The 17,924-nt window shown below is 47.2% G+C and overlaps 1 protein-coding gene across 3 annotated transcripts in view; it reads right to left on the reverse strand.

Annotated features, from left to right (window-relative positions):
• Positions 1-3,654: 3,654 nt before the first annotated feature.
• Positions 3,655-17,924, reverse strand: part of USF3 (upstream transcription factor family member 3) — a 34,481-nt gene continuing 20,211 nt past the window's right edge. The window contains exons 6-7 of one of the 3 annotated variants that reach the window (XR_005954802.1): positions 10,905-17,489; positions 3,655-10,354 (exon numbers count right to left, since the gene is read on the reverse strand). Coding sequence is in view for 2 of the 3 variants with exons in the window: in XM_041463838.1 (XP_041319772.1) it covers positions 11,023-17,489 (6,467 nt within the window). In the remaining variant the exon portion in view is untranslated. Of the gene's footprint in view, positions 10,355-10,387; positions 17,490-17,924 lie in introns of those variants that run through there. The other 2 variants (XM_041463839.1, XM_041463838.1) reach the window with 2 other exon arrangements.

The raw sequence follows: 17,924 nt of genomic DNA on the forward strand, positions 1-17,924 counted from the left end.
GGGGGAGGAAACAAGAGGGAGGCATGTCAGAGACCTTGGCTTCCCTTTCTTCCTGCTGATGTGCTCCACTTCCTCTCAGGTGAGCAGGCTTGAGAATGCCGTGCAAACCCTCCTGCACAGGGAGCTAATGTCTGCACCCTGCAGTCTGCTGCCCCCCAAGAGTCCCTTCAGCAGCACAGCAGGAGCGTTTGGTTCCTGTGCTGCAGCAGCTGAGGGAGGAAAGGACTCCAAACTGAGGTGGCAGTGGGGGGGACTGTGTTTTCTTTTTTCCTCTTTTTGTTGGAGAGACTCCTTCGGTAGCTGGTGGGGAGCCACGGTACCAAGGCTGCAGCGTCGGTAGGAGGTGGTGAACTAGAGCTGCCTGTGAGGGCTCTGCCGGACTCAGAGCCTCCTGCCTTGCACTCGTGCAGCCTCTCTGTCGCTCCTGTTGAGCAGCCACACTCCTCTGGCAGCTCCTGCTGGCACTTGGCCGTGCTCTGCTCTCTGTCACCGCACCACAAGTGCTCTCCTCAAGCGACCCTGCGAGAGCGCACGGCAAAGCCACAGCTTGTGTGGCAGCCTTTGGCTCCTGCTGGGTGCCTTGCCAAAGGGACAGGGAGGGACAGGGAGGTTTGCCAGCAGCCTCAGACTTTCTCCTCTCATGAGCTTGCCTTGGACAACCTCGGCAAAGTAGGTTCTCTTATGGGCTGGGAGGATGAAGGAGATTTTGGAGCAATTGGTGTTGAACTATTTAGCTAAAGATGTGGACCAAATTTTCTTCTCCAACTTGTCCAAATCGGAAATGAGTTTTTTAATGGCTTCTGCATTCTTTCCAGTTTTTTAGTTATTTAAAAAAAACAAGAATAAGAATAAGGTGTGAATTACTTCAGGCCTTGCATCTAAAATGGGACCTGTTTTGCTAATTTGCAATTAAAAAGTGTTCTTTGAGGCCTGTTGTCCTTATTCTTGTCTGCCTGAGCATTTTCACTTTGGTGTATCTGCATGTAGCCAGTGATGCAAAGGTTTCATTCCACTTCTGCTTACTAAAGCAGGTGACTCTGGTGATGTTTTACTCCAAGAATCTGTACCTCCTTGAAGAGTTTTGCACCAGCTGGTTTTTATTTTTTTTCTAAGTTGGAGTTTATTGAGATGGTCAATAAAATGGATGTTCCTGGTTCCCTGCTCTGCAGGTTGATCTGAATTCTTCTTGCTCCTGCTCCCAGCAGCAGAGACAGCAGTCAGGGTAGAGGGGTGCCCAGTGGTGTCACATGGCTGCTGCCATCCTTGGGACTGTCACAGGTGTTTCTGGAGCATCGGTGTGGATGACCTACTTGTTCTCTTAACCAAATTGCCTTTGTGAGGTTACACAGAGTAAAGAACAGACACTTTTGTTTGTCACTGTAGTCCCTTGGGCAGGGTGAGGAGAGTGCTGGAGGAGGAATGACACAAGAGGCTGCCAGCCTTTATCTTCCTGAGCAGAGCTGTGCTGCTCTGGAGGGTGTCGGGGTAGCTGTGCCACACTGAAGGAGGACCTCTGTGCCCCCACATTTGTCCAGTTCTGGGGACACATTTTTATAAAATAGACCTTCTCCCTATGTTTTCATAATCTGTAGTCTCAGATCGTGTTCCAAGCTTGTATTTGTTTCTAGACAGGAAGCTGGTTATCTTCTCTAAATTGAAATGTGAGGAAAAAATAATGTTGAACAGCAGTTGGAAGGCTCAGTGTAGGAGGTAGAACAGCATATGGGCTTGCTGTGCTGAGCAGAGATGAGCACAGCATGGAATGGTAAGGTGGTAGCAGGGAGGGAGAGGGAGGCTGGGGAACTGCACAGAACAAACAGAAAACCATGACAGAATTCAATTAAATACAAGGAAAGGCACCTCAGGCCTGAGAGATGGGAAGAAGGGTTGGAATCGTCTCCCTGCTGCTTCTGTGCTTCCAGCTTGCTGCGTCAATTTTTAAAATTTCCTCTTAGCTTTGCCCTGCCTGCTGGGCTCTCTTGGTGCTCCAGCTCTCCCAGCTGGTGGCCACCTGACCCCTCGATGGCTGTGGCTGCTGGGGGCCTGGCTGGGCACTTGGGCACTCTGTGCTCCCTGCTGTCCCAGGCACGCTTGGCTCTGCAGCCCTTGCCCCAGAAATGCAGCTTTCCTTGGGTGCTGCTGTCCTTCTTCGGCCACTGCCCTCGGGCAGGAACAGCAGCTTGCTGGGTACCTGGGGGACCCTCATTCCCTAATTTGCAGGGGTCATGCTGTTGTTTCCTCACCTTGCTCTGCTCACAGAAGGAGACAGATGCGTAGGGGTAAAAGCAGAGCAGAACCGTGGAATTGTGTCGGGAGATGAGGGAGCCTTTTTGCTGCCCATGGGCTGGCAGTGAAGTCACTGCCCCCGAGATGGCAGTGATGGCAGCTTGGGCCTGGGAGGCATCCTGCACAATGTGGAATTTCAGCAGGCAGCTGCTCAGGGCCTCAGACCCCTTAATACAAGTACTGGCCCATTCCCCAGGAAACAAAACTCTCCAGCCCAGGTTCCTGATGCCAGTTTGCAGGAGGCACTCGGCACTGTCAAAGCAGCGCGAGTTGCCGATGGTGGCAGTGCGCTGCTGTGCCCATGCCTGGGAGAAGCTGCTGTCACAATTCTTGAAAGGGAAATAATAGTGCCATAGGCAGGGATGCCTCCTGCTTAGAACAAGTTGCTCAAACACCCATCCAACCAAGCCTTTCAGGATGGTGCATCCACTACCTCTCTGGACAATCTGTTCTAGTGCTTTACCACTCGCATTGTAAAAAACTTCTTCCCTACATTCCATATATTCCCTGTTTTCTCAGGAAATGTAGGTAAAATTGTTCAGCCCAGTACAAGTGAAAGGAGAAGGAAACAGCTTCTGGACAATACTGACATCCCTTCACAGGTTAGGAAAACTACCAGGGGTATGTGAGCTGCTACAACTCCCCCTCGAGCCTCTGGACTGGCAGAAGAGCAGCCAAGGCAGGGGGAATGCACTGCAGTGTGAAAAAGGAAGGCAACTCCCTCGTGTCCTGATTCCCCTCCCCTCTATGACTGAACCAACACACTGGCTGTCACTCAAGGATCAAAAGCACCTCTATCTTAATACTAAACTTCAGCTGGTTTTAGTTCCCTAAAGGCAACTTCCACACCTGCAAGAATTTTTTTGAGGTTTACAAGCCCCTGAAAATAATTGTTTCGTAGTAATTCTGTCAACTTCAGTATTGTGCAATCTCCCAAAAAAAAGTCTTTACTTACCTTGCAGGGTCTCTGTACTGCTCTCATCCAAACTGCATCTTTTAGCTTCAAACTGTGACAGAACAACTGTCTTAGACCACTTCCAAACAATGCAAGGGGACTGTGATGAGAAGCATTTTATACAATGAAGTTGTATCTCAACACTGATCGCTGTCACTGGGGCAGGGACAGCACCTGCTGTGTATTTTTTAGATATTGCACAATCAGTATTTATTTATTCTGAATTACATAATTTTATATCTCCAACTAATATGGTGCATTACTCTGTGTATGCAGAGAATGTACATCAGTGGAAAACTCTGACTAAATTCCCAGTCTCAAAGCAAAAGTTTTATTTTTACCTCTACTTAAGAGTAAATGGCATAGCTGTGTGTGGGGAAAGAAAGAACACAATATTCAAAGAGTGCTTTTCTCTTTTTTTAATAAAATACTATCATGTTCATATCTATACAAATAATTATTACAACTATTAAACAAAGTATTACATTTAACAATAGAAATCTCAGAACTCTGAACAAGATCATGGTTTGGGATATTTACACCTGAATGCAACACATTTGTAAAAAGATGTCAAAATAAACAGAGCAAGATCTTATTTACAATTGGAAGATGATGTTCCTGTTCATTCATTATAGATTTCTACTGCAGAGTTCCTATTTTCCATTACAAAATAGTAAGGACTTTCCACTGGGACTGTATCCAAGTCATTTACAGCTGTATAAAACAGAAGCACAGCAGAATACTCTGGATTGAGTATAAATAATTTACATTGTGGAGGGCAACAGCATCTTTGATTAATCTCCTGTGGCAAAATCCATACTTGCTTCCCTTCTCACAGTGAGCAGGCAGGAACAGGGTCCAACCCCCCACGAGCTCTATTGTTTCACACTTGTGCCAGAACAGCAGCACATATTGCAAACTTGAAAACCTTCTCACAAAGATACTTCTGGTGAGGCAGGAAAAAAGTCTTTAAAAAAAATATCTCAGAAAAACTGGTATCAGCAAATAATAAATGGTGTCTGTGTAACTAAGCAGGGCTTGCTCGCAGAGAATATGAATTTGTATTGTCAGGTCCAAAAACCTCTGCTGAATCTTTCACCAGTTCACAGAGAAACCTTCTCTCAGTGGGAATAAAGCCTTGCGCTCCGAGGTTTCCAATTTACGCATTGCAGAGGCAGTGGGAAATTGAAAACACCCTCACACAAACCTGTGTCTGCTACCCATGCTGGATCATGGCAGTGGGAGAAGGGAACAGCAGGAGGTGGCAACAGGTCAAGTGACAGCAAAAAGTGGATCTCCTTATAGCATAGTGTCAGCAAACAAAACAAATATGACTGATCTGGCACAAACAGATCCAATGCTACTCTGTCTTGCCAGGAGAAGTCAGATCATTATTAAAGTGATGAGCATGAAACTTACTAAGGGAACAGCAAGAGATGACAGCTCTTAGCACACTGTCATCCAGAAACAGTGGGAATCTGACGTGAGCCAGGACTGCACAAGTACCTCAGAAAAGGTGAAAAGACAACAGGAGACAGAAATAATTAAATGGCCCCTCTTCTCCAGCCACAGCCTCTGCTAGTTGCCCTGCCACATGCCTTGTTTCCTGCAACAGCACTACAGACACCAAGCACAGTAGCAGCAGCAGCACAGCTTTAAAGTGCAGTAGGAAATCTGTGCAAAGTTCCAGAGGCTCGGGACTAGCACCTGCTTTTACTTTTTTTTCAGAGAGGTGCTCTTCCACCTGGGCAGCACCACAGTGATAAGCTGGAAGTCTGAGCTGGAAAACCCATTCCAGCCCCCAACTCAAATCACTCCAGTTCTCATTTTCTTTAACTGTTCCTAAATGAGATCCTTTCTCTCAAGAAAAAGGTGTATAAATATTAACACACTACTGTTTTATTGCCTGCTTTCAAATTAGTCTATCTCTGCTCTTACTCTCCTAGGCTGTTTAAGGGATTAATATGGACATACATGCAATCCAGCCCAATATTATTTACTATTGTGTGTTGAAGTCATTGAGGCCAAGCTGAAACCCACAGCCACACAATGCCTATCAGCTATGGCAGTCCCACCCCAGAGTTAGTGCCCAACCTTTCCCTTCCACTGCTGATTTTTCTAAATTAAGTGGTTTGGGGTATTTTTCCTTCCTTCAAAGCCAAAACAAGCCCTGTGTAAGTAATCTTGAAAAAAGTACTATGGAAGAGAAAATGCCATTCTCAGACTAACAAATTGCAGCCAAACTCACAAAATCTTTTCCAAGTATATCTTGAAAAACAAAGGAACCGTTAATTGCGGGGTAGTCCTCAGGAGAAAAAGAAAATTGATGTCATTGATGCTTGCTGAAGAAAATGTGTTTGCTTGTCAAATGGTTTTCATAACATGTAAACCAGAAATCATTCTGGCTGATTAAAAGCAGAAGCTGCTTTTTCAAACTGCCCTCTCCAAGCACAGATCAAGGTAAGGTGAGCCGTACCAACCTGACAGCTGAGCACCACGGGTTCAGTGGGAGGGGAAAGGAAAACTGAAGAAAAGAAGGACTCGTAAGATGTTTTGCTCATCTTCCTGAGAGCAGAGCCTGAGGCCCTGGGGAAGGACAGACACCAACATGTCATTGCCACAAACTGACCCACAAAACTAAATGCAGGAAGCCTGGTGGATGTGGAATGGCCGGTGGGGTTCATTTACAGTGCAAACGAAAACACCAATGTAATTATTAAAAACTAACAAATTTAACATCTAATTTCCTGTCTTTTGATGTGAAATATCCAGTCCCCCACTGTCCCACCTAAAGATAAAAGAGCATGAACATGAGAGAAGCTGAAACTCACAGGCTGCTCTCAAACCAGAGGACCAGGCCAGATTCAACATTCAAAGCCCATCTTGGGCAGTCAATTGCACCAAAAGGCTACACAACAGATCCAATTTTTCTTTAATTAAAGTTATCTAGAGGCCAGTCAGCAGCGTAAATATCAGAATTTTGATGAATGTGTTGACATGAGGCCCTCACAGAGGTCTGCCTACCTTTCTTGTCACAGCAGTCTCCTGATCCCACACCGATGCCACAGGACCATTTAGCGCCACTTACAGAATGAAAAGAGACTCACACAGAACTTCAACAGAAATTGCCATGTTTAGGGAGGGGAATGAAATTATACTGCTCCATCCTGGTCTCGTCAGGTTTCAGAAAAAAGCCTGAGAAGGACAAGAAAGTGTCCTGTCACTACAAGATACAATCCTCCAGAGAAGACCAAGGGTCACACAGTAAGTACTCCTCAGCCGCTCACTGCAAAATGGTGCATTTCCTGCAAAATCCCAACAGTCTTTGTATGGCTGAAATGACTGTGCTGTGATTCCCTGCACTGCAGGCATCCTGTGAGCAAGGAGGAGCTGGTTTTGGTTGTCTTTGTCAACAAAAAGAGGGCATGTGAAAGTTACTGACAGTTACTGCCTTTTCAGAACATATGTGCAGCATGAAAAAAACCGAAATAAAATCACAGCTGACATATTCTATCGTGAATACTCAGGACTGCATTTAACCTTGAAACAACAGCAGTAAATATGGAGGAATAAGAAAACAGAACAGGTATTTCAGTTGAAAGGGACCTGTAGAGATCATCCATTCCAACTGCCTGGAGTGTCTCCATCCATTTCAGGATTGAGCATGTTGTCCAAATGCCTCTTAAACATGCTTGAGGCATCAACCACCTTTCTAGCAAGCCTGTTCCAGTGTCTGACCACTCTCCTGGTAAAGAAATGCTTCCCAATGTCCAGTCTGAACCTCCCTTAGTGCTCCTTTGAGCCATTCCCGTGTGGCCTGTCAGTGGATCCCAGCGAGAAGAGATCAGCACCTCCCTCTGCACTTCCCCTGTCAGGGAGCTGCAGAGAGCAAGGAGATTCACTGTCTATCCAGATCCCTACCCAAAGCATCTGCCAACAGCACCTCCAAGTTTGGTATCATCAGCAAACTTGCCAGTGGTGTGTTCAGCTCATGTATCCGGAACAGTGATAAATCCATTGGATAGAACTGGCCCTGGAACTGAGCCCCAGGCAACACTGCTAGTGAGCAGGTGCCAGCAGAGGTAGTAGCCCCATTCACTGTGAGACCTTTGAGCTCTGCCCTTCAGCCTGGTCTTCACCCAGCACACCATACACCTGTTAATCCCACAGCTGAACAGCTTGTCCAGATGGATGCTGTGAGGGACAGTGTCCACAGCATTACTAAAATGCAGAAAAATTACATCCACTGCCTTCTTTTCACCCTCTAGGTGGGTGACCTTATTGCAGAAAAGTATCAAATTAGCTAGACAGGACTTCAACTTTGTCAACCCATGTTGCCTATGCCTGCTGCATTATTCCTTAAAACTTTCAACAGTACCCAGTATAATATTCACAATTTATATTAATTAATTTATAATAGTCACAATTTCTCCAGAAACCCAGACTCTCACAGTCTGTAGTTCCCTGTGTTCTTCCCTCATGCCCTTTCTGTAGATTGGAATAACACTGGCTTCCTTCCTGTCAGCAGGGATCTGTCCAGACTCCCAGATATTTTGTAGATGATCAAGTGAGGTCATGCTGTATGTCCTGCTTGCTCCTTCAGTACTCTGGAATGAATCCTATCTGGCCAAGTGGATCTGTGGACATTCAAGCATTGCAACAGGTTTAAGTTTATAAGCTCTCTCCAGTTTTAACAGACATCATAAAGTAGTGCAGTTTTCCAGCAGAGGAAACCAATACGGTTTTCTGTGAATGTCTGGAATGATGAGCAGGATTAGCATCTTTATACAAAGTCCTAGAAGCTAGGGTTTAATTTTTCACTAGTTTGTCTTGAAAGCCAAACACATTGCTGCACACATTTAAAGAGAGCGAGAACGGGCACGTTTGCTTCCCTTCTCAAAGACCAGACAAGTGTGTGTGACCACAGAGTGGCTGCTGCTCCAATTCCCATCCCTACCATCCAGAATCCATGGAACAGGTGCTGTTACAGAACTCACCTCACCACTTGAGGCAGACCCTTTGAGATTTCCTGCACCACAGACACCCCTTTGATCAAGAGTCTCACCAGGGCACACCCGGACCTGCAGTTGGCTTAGCTGGTTTGAGAGCTGCCTCATTCCTAACCCCTGCCTCCTGCACAGGCCAGTGGCTGCCACGTGGTGACTGCACTGTGGCAGAGAGAAACTGCCTTGTGTGAACTGAAATACTCAATTACTTATAAGAAACAGAGAACTGATGCACTACTTAGATTTAGTGTCTTAAGATAAGCTCCACCTGAATTAAATCATGATTCCAGGCAGAAAGGGTCCTGGGGGTACTGGCTGACACCCGACTGAACATGAGCCAGCAGTGTGCCCTGGTGGCCAAGAAGGCCAACAGCATCCTGGCATTCCTGTCAGGCATAGTGTGGCCAGCAGGAGCAGGGGGGTCATTCTTCCCCTGTACTCAGCACTGGTGAGGCTGCACCTTGAGTGCTGTGTCCAGTTCTGGCCCCTCAGTTTGGGAAGGGCGTCGAGATGCTCCAATGTGTCCAGAGGAGGCAAGGAGGCTGGCGAAAGGCTTGGAACACCAGGCCTGTGAGGAACGACTGAGGGAGCTGGGGGTGTTTAGCCTGGAGAAAAGGAGACTCAGAGGTGACCTTATCACTCTCTGCAACTCCCTAAAAGGTGGCTGTAGCCAGGTGGGGGTCGGTCTCTTTCTCCAGGCAGCAACTGACAGAATGAGAGGACACACTCTTAAGCTGCACCAGGGGAAGTTAAGGTTAGACATCAGAAAAAAACTATTCACTGAAAGACTGATGGGGCAATGGAATTGTCTGGCCAGGGAGGTGGGGGAGTCAGCATCCCTGGACATGTTTAGAAAAGACTGGACGTGGCACTCAGTGCCATGGCTTAGTTGATGAGGAGGTGTTAGGTTAGGTCATGGGTTGGGCTTGAGGATCTCAAAGGTTTTTCCAGCCTAGTTCATTCTGAGATTCCCAACCAGGATCAGAACTGTTTTACTTCACCTTGCAGGAAAACACCAGACCACAGGTTACAAGAGCAGAGACATCAGGACAGACTACAGATACAGCCCAATTATTTTTCATGTTAAAGCCTCCTTGCTTTCCTGGATCAGTGTAAAAGAGCTTAGCAAAACCAAACTCTGGGCAGTCAAGCTGTGGAAAACTGTTCTAGGTCCCTCTTTGTGGGTCCTGTTCTTTGACACGGAGGAATATCTTCCTTTCCACCTTTCAAAGAAAAAGAAACAAAACAAAAAATCCCAGGGAGCCTGCTCCTGCCCATGCCCTCACCAGGAGCTTCTGACAGGTCCCAGGAGCAACAAGAAGATGTGAGCAACACACAAGCAGAGGATGACTGCATGCCAGGGAACCTCAAGTTACTACGTTGTTTGAAGAATCAAAACCAGAATGGTACTTCCAAACACATAAAAGATAAGTACTTCTGCCCTGTTAGAAGAAAAACCACACTGCAGAGACATTAAATAAATAAAATTTACCTAATTCTTCCCTTTCCTTTAAAAGAATGAGGACCAAAATTTGTGAAAGTACTGAAGACTCAGCCAGCACACACACACATTCACTCCCTCTCTCATGCATCTACAAACACATCACCCTTCCTCAAATCCCAATGTCTTCCTGTGTGTTTCACTCTCAACACATCCATGTTTCTCCTTCAGCCTCAATCACACAGGTTTAGATAAAAGGTGCATTCAAGTGCAGAGTACTGATATTAACTCAGGCTCAATCCTATCAGCAATATCAAGTAAAAGCTGTGCCCCCAGGAATCTCCACTCATTTTGTGGGATGCAATGGGGGCTCAGTCCTCCTTCCATGTGCTGCCTGGTACAACACAGGGCTGTCACTCACAGAAAGCAGAGAGCTGGTGTTAGAGCATGGGCCAAAGAGAAGTGGAGAGGGGAAAAAAAAAAGACATTAAGAAGGTGCTAAACAAGGTACAAAACCCACCCTGAGGTAACTTGCAGCAATCAACAATGAAATGGCAACAAACACGGCTGCTGTCTCTGCAGACTGCATGAGGAGTCGTGAGCTACACTGAAACACTGAGTTCAGCAGTAACTGAAGCCACTGTTGAAACAGATCCAAACAAGATCCTTAGAAACAGAAAGTCATGGGTTAAAGAAATCTAAATTTTCTAAAACAGTACTTTTAATTGCTGACCATGGGAGCACACAGTAATTTTCACCAGGTAAAGTCAGCCTTAAGTTAAGTGTACTTGACAAGCTTGAGACAGACAAAAGCTGCACAACAAATGCCTTTTCCAGTTAGCACTGGGTTAACACAGACTTGACTTGTGTTGAAGCTCCTGAAGATACTTTACAAAGGAAAATGAGAAACCCAAACCATTCCAAGCTCCTCTGCAGCTTCAGGTAAACACATCAGGAACAAACTGACACCTGTAGCACTTGTTTCCTATTTCCATACGGATGCTCTCACTCCATGTATTACTGAGGGTGGCCCTTACCTTGGGACAACCAGACATCAAACCTGATTGTTGGAAAATCAACAACCAATATTTGCACAGCTCTCAATGTTGCATCCTTACTGTTTCCTAGTAAGTAAGCATTGCTATAGGCACTGGTGCTTTAGAGTCAGTAAGGTGGGTGGAAATACATCGGAATATGGAAAGTACCATACACATACATTGAGGCAAATAAACAGTGATGCTATGAATGGTCTCTCCAGGGGTGACACTAAGATCCGCTTCCTTCTTCTTAAATATATAAACAACAAATCAGACCAGAAGTCAGTCTGCCAGTTTTCATACAGCTGAGCTGCAGTCATGACCTAAAATATGGCTTATATTGTGGGCAGGGCGGTTTGAGGGCTGCTTGGAAGAATCTGAAGCAGATGTGTTTGCAATGGAAAGCAAAGGTGACATCGCTGAGCCATCTGGAGGAAGAGCTGTGGCTATTTCTGGAAACAAAGAAGTTAAGTTAAAATTGGATAAGTGCGATGTGTTGGTCATGTGCATTGGTGGCATATCTGGAAGCAGAGGAAAACTTGGCTGAGCAAAACCAACAGGCCTAGGAGGAGACAAAATGGATCCAAATCGATTGTTTAAACCTCCACTGCTCGGCTTCTCCGTGCTTGGGTTTGGGAACATTTGATTGGGAAAGTAAGGGATAGAAATGTCATTGGAAAGGGTAGGGTGGGCAGGAGAGTAAGGTGGATAGAAGGACGGCAGTGTATTCTGAGGATCAACTGGGATTAGAGCTGGTGTCCGAGTGGCACTAGGCTGAGTGACTGGTGGGATGAAAGAAGCGTTAGCATTTATTGGTGGATTCATGCCACCCTCTGGAATAAAAGGGAATCCAAAATTCTGGGACAGCGTATGTTGGTCAGGGGCTGTGTTATCGTTGGACACTTGAGGGCCATCAGACATAAATCGGACAATGCTTCCTCTTTTTTCTATCGTGGACTGTTGGCGCCCAAGGATCATGCTGCCGCTGGTGGACAGAGGAAGATGGGGAAGACTAGGGTCAAAGACATTTCCATGTCTCTGATTTCCGGATCGATTCCTCTCGGGCTGACGTATTTTAGAACTTCCATTGTCTTGCAGAGGATGCCTCGAGCGCTGAGTGACCGAAGAATTTGGCTGACGAACAGAAGGCTGCCCTTGCTCGCCGTTTCCATGAGAAACTGCAGGGTGAGGGTGAGTTGGCCTCACAACTCCATGCATATTGCTGGACACGGGTGTATTCATGTGGTTCTTAGTTCCATGACTGTCTGTCATCCTCATGGGGTTGGACTTCTGCACAGAGATGTTAGGGCTTGTGTTGCGACCCTGAATGTCTCCTGAGGAAGAAGAACTCGAAAAAGGAATAGTCAATGAACTGTTCCTTGTGTTAATTGCCGCAATGGACATGTCACAGCTTTCCCTGCTCTGGCCATCACCATCCCTTCGGATGTGGACGCTCTCCCGTGCTGGGGGACAGTTGTACTCGATTGTGGAGGAGGCACCACACTGTGTGTTCCTTTGATGTTCTGGCATTGATCTTTGGCTTCCACTGACTTGATCTCCAAGGTGAGGGGCGAGCAAACTCTGCATGAAACTTTGGTGGCATGTGTTTTCGTTTTCCCTCGATGGCAGGGTATTCCCCGTTGGAATACCCTGTACTGGCTGGTAGGGCAGTCTCTTCTGCCTCTCTATGGATGGCGCAGCATTCTGACCGATTCGGAACGCTTGTGACTGCATGCCCCGGAGGGAGGACACAGAATTGCCAATGTCACTGTTTCTTGAAGCCTGTACATCGAAATTGCCCGTCGGTTGTTGATTGGGTCCAGAGGGCTTAAATGTTTGGCAATCAGAAAGACGCTGCACATCCGAGCCAACTGTGTGCTCAACTGACAAGCGGCCCTGCATATTATGAATCGCCAACCCTTTACTTCTAGAAACATCAAGATAGCTTCTCATTTCAAGCTGGTCAGAAACCCTAGGGCCTTGAAGAGATATCCCTATTCTCTGCTCAGAATTAGAGGGTGTCTTCCCAATGAGAGCCTCAGCAGAGTAGCTGGAAACTCTGTTTCTTTCCTGCCTGTGAGGGGTGCATGTCATATCTGATGGTCTGGAAACGATACTGGCCTGCGACACCATTTGCTGCTCTAAGCCCCTCGAGGTCATAAGTCTTTGCATCTGATTGTGTCCTGACACGTGTTCTGAAGTAGAACCTTGCTGTCTGCTGCCAACATCCTGTTGCTGTTGATGCATAATGTCCTGATTGATATGGCTCTGAGGGTGGTTATGGTGGTTTCTGCTTGTTGCAGGATTTTCACAGTTCTTTTCAGGCTGGGAAGCTCCAAAGTGCTGCTGCATCTGCTGCTGCATCTGTTGGTGGTGAGGATGGGGCTGACCACCTTTCTGCCGTGTTTGATCACTTCCGTGGTGTTTTTGCTGTAGAGAAAGCTGTGTGGCCTGTGTTCCCTGGATGAGATTCCTTTTCTTTTGCATCTGCACCTCCTGCTGTATCGTTCGCTGTTGGTGGACGCTGTGGGGTTGAGAGTGGACTGAGTTTTCCCCATGACTGATGTGGTGCTGCAGCTGGTACAAGTGGTGCCTCTCTCTTAACTGCCCAGCCTGCTGCTGCTTCAAGTACGGGTGATTACTGTGAAGGTGGGAGATGCCTTGGGCAGGGATGTGTTGGATTGGCTGCAAGTGCTGCGCTGCCTGGCCTGGCTGCTCTGAAAGCGGTGGCTGAGAACCGCACTGAACTTCAGTTTGTCTCAAAGCCGGCGTTACGAAATTGCTGTTGGGTGGGAATAACCTACTGAGGCCATCAGCGTGCCCTTGATTGCTCACTGGTGCCACTGAGTTGGATGAATTAGGAGGAATCTGACTAACCAGCATCTGTGTTTGATCAGCAATACCCTCTGGTGTCCGGTTCATCAGAGCCATCCCCTCAAGCCTTATGGGTGCTGTCTGGCACTGCTTTTGCCTCTTTGCTGTAGAAAGCAGAAGGTCATCTTGAACGGCCCTCTTGGCAGAGTCCTTGCGACCTTCATGGTTTTGCTGCTTTAAGTGTGGTTCCTGCAGCTGGGGAGCCTGCATGCTGCTTGCCCTGATAGCATTCAGTTGTTCCTGAGCATATTCACTCATCAGAGCAGGTCCCGGAGACGGATTGATGTATGTGCTAGATGGAAGGGAGAGGCTCACGGTTGCAGGGACGCTTGCAGGCTCTGAAGGCTGGGATAAACCCGAGCAACTCACCAGGGGATGGACAGTGCGGCTCTGGTGTATCAGATTATTCACGCTTAGACTGGTTATGCTGGGTGTCTGGGAAGAGGAAATCTGCAAAGGAGTGTTTGATGTTTCCACACCTCCTACAGAGCAGCTTGGCTTCTCAATCTGCCTGTCGACATTTGTCTGTACTGTTTCATGAGCACTGAATTTGTTTGGTGCCGCTTCCAGCGGCCCTGCGTTGTTTTCTTTCACTGACTGAGGTTTAAAAGGCTGTTGCTCTCTCTCCAAAGGTGCGACCTCAGACTTGGAGATGACATCCCTCGTGCTAACCTGTATTCCCCCTCCAGTTTTCTCAAGGCTTTCCTGGTCAAAAATAGCTCTGGCTGCAAGAGCTACAATGTCAGTCTGTTCTGAAAATGTGCAGCTGTTACAGGTACTGGTGGAGGTGCTGCTTGTGACATCTTCTCTGGTGGTATCTGGCAACATAGATGCAACTGAGAAGCCTCGACTGCTGCCAGAGCTGGTTGACATGGGGGAGTCTGCCTGCCTGCTAGTAATAAGGGAAGCACTGACTACTTCCTGATCAGAGATGCAGGAGTGAGGCTGGGAGAGAGTGTCACTTTCTGTATTCATCAACAAGAGTTCCTGCTTCTCAGGCAAATCAACATTTGATTCTGCTGATTTAGAGTTTTCCATAGGAAAATTAGAATGCTCCCCCTGAACAGTAAAGGAAGAGGTTTTTTCCACAGCTGTTCTTTCTTTTGTGAGATCAGACAGCATTTTGGTTAGACCCTGTCCTTCTAACAAGTCCGCATCTTGCATTACCACTGAGGAATCCTGCGCAGCGTTGCAGGACTCCGAAATCATTCCTGCCTTGGAAGTATGACCTGCTGTGTTGCTCTGTGCTGCTGAAGTCCCATTTGCAACCTGCAAATGTGTAACCTGTGCTTCTTTACCAGAGGATGTTAAGGTGCTGGGGGGTTCACAGGGTTTGGGAGACTCTGACGGGACAGAAGCAGTTGGGTGGCTCTGAGATCCCTGGGCTTGCTGGCGAGGAGCAGCATCTTTGGCCGGCGGGGGAGCGAGCAGCAGCTGCTCTGACACTACAGACTCCAGCGGTGAGGAAGCAGGCGCCTCTGCCACGCTTGGCTCTGGAGCAGAGGGGGCTTTCACTGCCTGTTCGGAGCTTGCAGCCTCTTTGGAAGGAGAGTCAGAAATGCTGACGCCGCTCGATGCAGCCGTGCTGCCCGTCTGCGGTGTGGTTACAGCCTGTGACACTGCTGGGGCGTTTTCTGGTGGCCCTTTGCCACTTGAGGGCTTGGCCACCGTTTCCACAGGAGCACAGTCCACCTTCCCTGCATCCTTGCAAGGAACTGCTGGGCAGGACACTTTATTATTGACTGCTAGGTGTTTCTTTGTGCTTGGCTTTTTGTTTGTCCTTTTTGATTTTGCACTGGATGGCAAGCCAGCAGCCGCTTTTTGCGGGGAAGCGTTTATGGAATTAGACGCACTGGTTAATACCGAAACCTCTGCAGGCACTGAAGATGCCACAGAAGTTGGCAGTGACACACAGTTAACTGTGGCAATCTGGTTATTGACAGTTGCAGGATTGGTGGGGTGGCTGAGAGACAAGTGCAAGCAGCTCTGTCCAGCCATTTGCGATATGCTTTGATTGAGGTTAGCTAAAGCACCAAATGTGTTGAGGGCAACATTGGTATTTGGATCTTCGCTGGTGGTGGGCTGAATAATTTGCATAGGGGCTTGGTTTGAAGCTCCGGATGAAGACATCACAGGCTGCAATGCAAAAAGCTGCCCGTTTAATGAGATAGTCTGAGGGTGCTGTTGGTTGGACATTGTCACTGAAAATGTCTGCGTAGAGCTAGAAGATGGCAAAGAAGATGGCCTTGGTAATATATGGACAAGGTGTTTCCCTCCAAAAGTCTGTGGAAGGGAGGCATTTTGCATGGAGCCGCTGGAATTGGCGACTGCAGTCGGCCCATTCACGGGAACTCTTACAGAAGCAGAAGGCTGAGCAGAGAGGAGAGGAAGAGGATTCTGATTTGCAGCTTGTATAATTACAATTTGCTGACTAACATTTTGGCTGGGAACGTCCGCTCTCACAATGGGCGGGCATGGAGCAGGGTTTGGAGGCTGGAGAATGATGACATTCTGGTTAGCTGGTGCTCCTGTCACAGCTGAGGCGACTGGCTGAGCCATCTGAATCACCTGCATAGCTGAGTTTAATGGAAGGATATTTCCTGCAGCCTGAGCTTTAACCTGTGGCTGGCTGATTAAAGGCTGTATAGGTACAGGTGGGCACGAGGGCAAGGTAACTACAATCTGTTCAGCTGCCTGGCCATCCCCAGGCAGAGAAGCATGCAAACTGATACTTGTAGTCAAAGGCCTGCTGTGGGCAGAAGACACAGTCCCAGCACCATTGACTGGCTCGTTGAGGAGGGCAGTCATTATCCCGGGTGGCGTCTGGCTCAGCGGCTGAACCGTGTTTCCTGCCAGCTGCAAGGTGGTCCACGTGGTCTGCGTGTTCCCAGCTGAAGGCATCCGGGTAAGGCTACTCATGTTTTTCAAGTCTGAAGTGCCAACACCTGAAGAGCCTGAAAAAGACCAGCAGTTCTCCAGAGGACTGGCAGCCAGAGTGCTTATTGCTGTCACAGCCTTAACTCCTTCTGCTGTAGACGTCGCAGGCGTGCCAGCACTGCTGACCACGTCCGTACTTTTGGGGACATTTGCAGAAGAGCAGCTCTCTGCAGCAGACAATCTCACAGGTGGCGCACAAGCTGTGTCCGTGGTTGAAATGGCACCGCTCTCCTGGAGGTCACTTCTGGAATTGTGTGTATTTGAGCAAGTTGCATTCACCTGCTGACCCTGGGAGGCTTCCACGGAGGCACTGGAAGGAAGGCTGGTTCCCTGCGGGAGCGTTTTCTTTGTTGATTTAGTGCCCTCCTCATCACTTTTACTTTTGGGGGGATTTTGCTCATTCTGTGGAGCATTACTTGAAGGACATTGTAGTTCCTGTTCTGCTGCAGGCCGAGGTGTGCCCTGTGAGCTGGCAGGAGCAGCAGTGGGCACACTTCGCTCGTTCTCCGGGGTGGAGAGCTCAAGAACATTCCCTGCCGGAGCTGTCTGAGCAGAAGCCAGTGGAGAAACTGTAGGTTGTGACCATGGTTTATTTTCTGTGGGATAAATACCAGCAATCGTCACAGGAGTCACTAGGTTGCAAGTTCTCTGAACTGGCACAACGTTGGCTGTTTGCTTTTGTAAATTATGACCGACATTAAACGTTATTCCCTGCACAGATGCTCCCTGGTTATTTCCATTTGGCTGAGTCCCATTTGAATAGACAATGATGTTCTTCTGAACCTGATCACTGGGAATAACAACTGAGACCTTGGCATTTTTGAGGTTTCCTTTCCAGTGGATTGTAGGGTCATCATACAAGCAAATATCATTGGCTTTCAGTAGCTCGATGTATCTCCCGTTTTCCTTTTGCAGTTCATCCAATTGTTTCCGGAGTTTTTTTATCTCTTCAGCTACAAAACAGTCAGAACACTCCATTACATCAGCACCAGAGCAAATAATGAAATAATGTTACCACATGATTTAGAGAGTAAACACTGTGAAGTAATGAAATAATTTGTAGAAATAAATTGAATAAATTGTTAATAATGTATGTTGTTTTCAAATGGTTAGCACAACCTATGTGCTCTTATCCTGATAAGTCTCTCTACTAAAGTGAATGAATTTCACAGACTATTCCATTATATCAAATTATTTAGGAAAAAATATTAGGACTATCCCAAATGAAATTGAATGCTAATCAAAACTGTTTAATTCCTGAAGGAAAGACAAGCACATTAATTTTTTTCTTTTCCATGCTCTTTTGCAAACACCAAAACTGTTTTAATTGATAAGCTTACGGACTTACGGCTTTCCAGAATTTCATTACATCTAAAAATTACAGACAA

The sequence above is a fragment of the Pyrgilauda ruficollis genome, unplaced genomic scaffold (assembly GCF_017590135.1).
Source record: "Pyrgilauda ruficollis isolate IOZ18807 unplaced genomic scaffold, ASM1759013v1 scaffold17, whole genome shotgun sequence".
NCBI classification, from domain to species: Eukaryota; Metazoa; Chordata; class Aves; order Passeriformes; family Passeridae; genus Pyrgilauda; species Pyrgilauda ruficollis.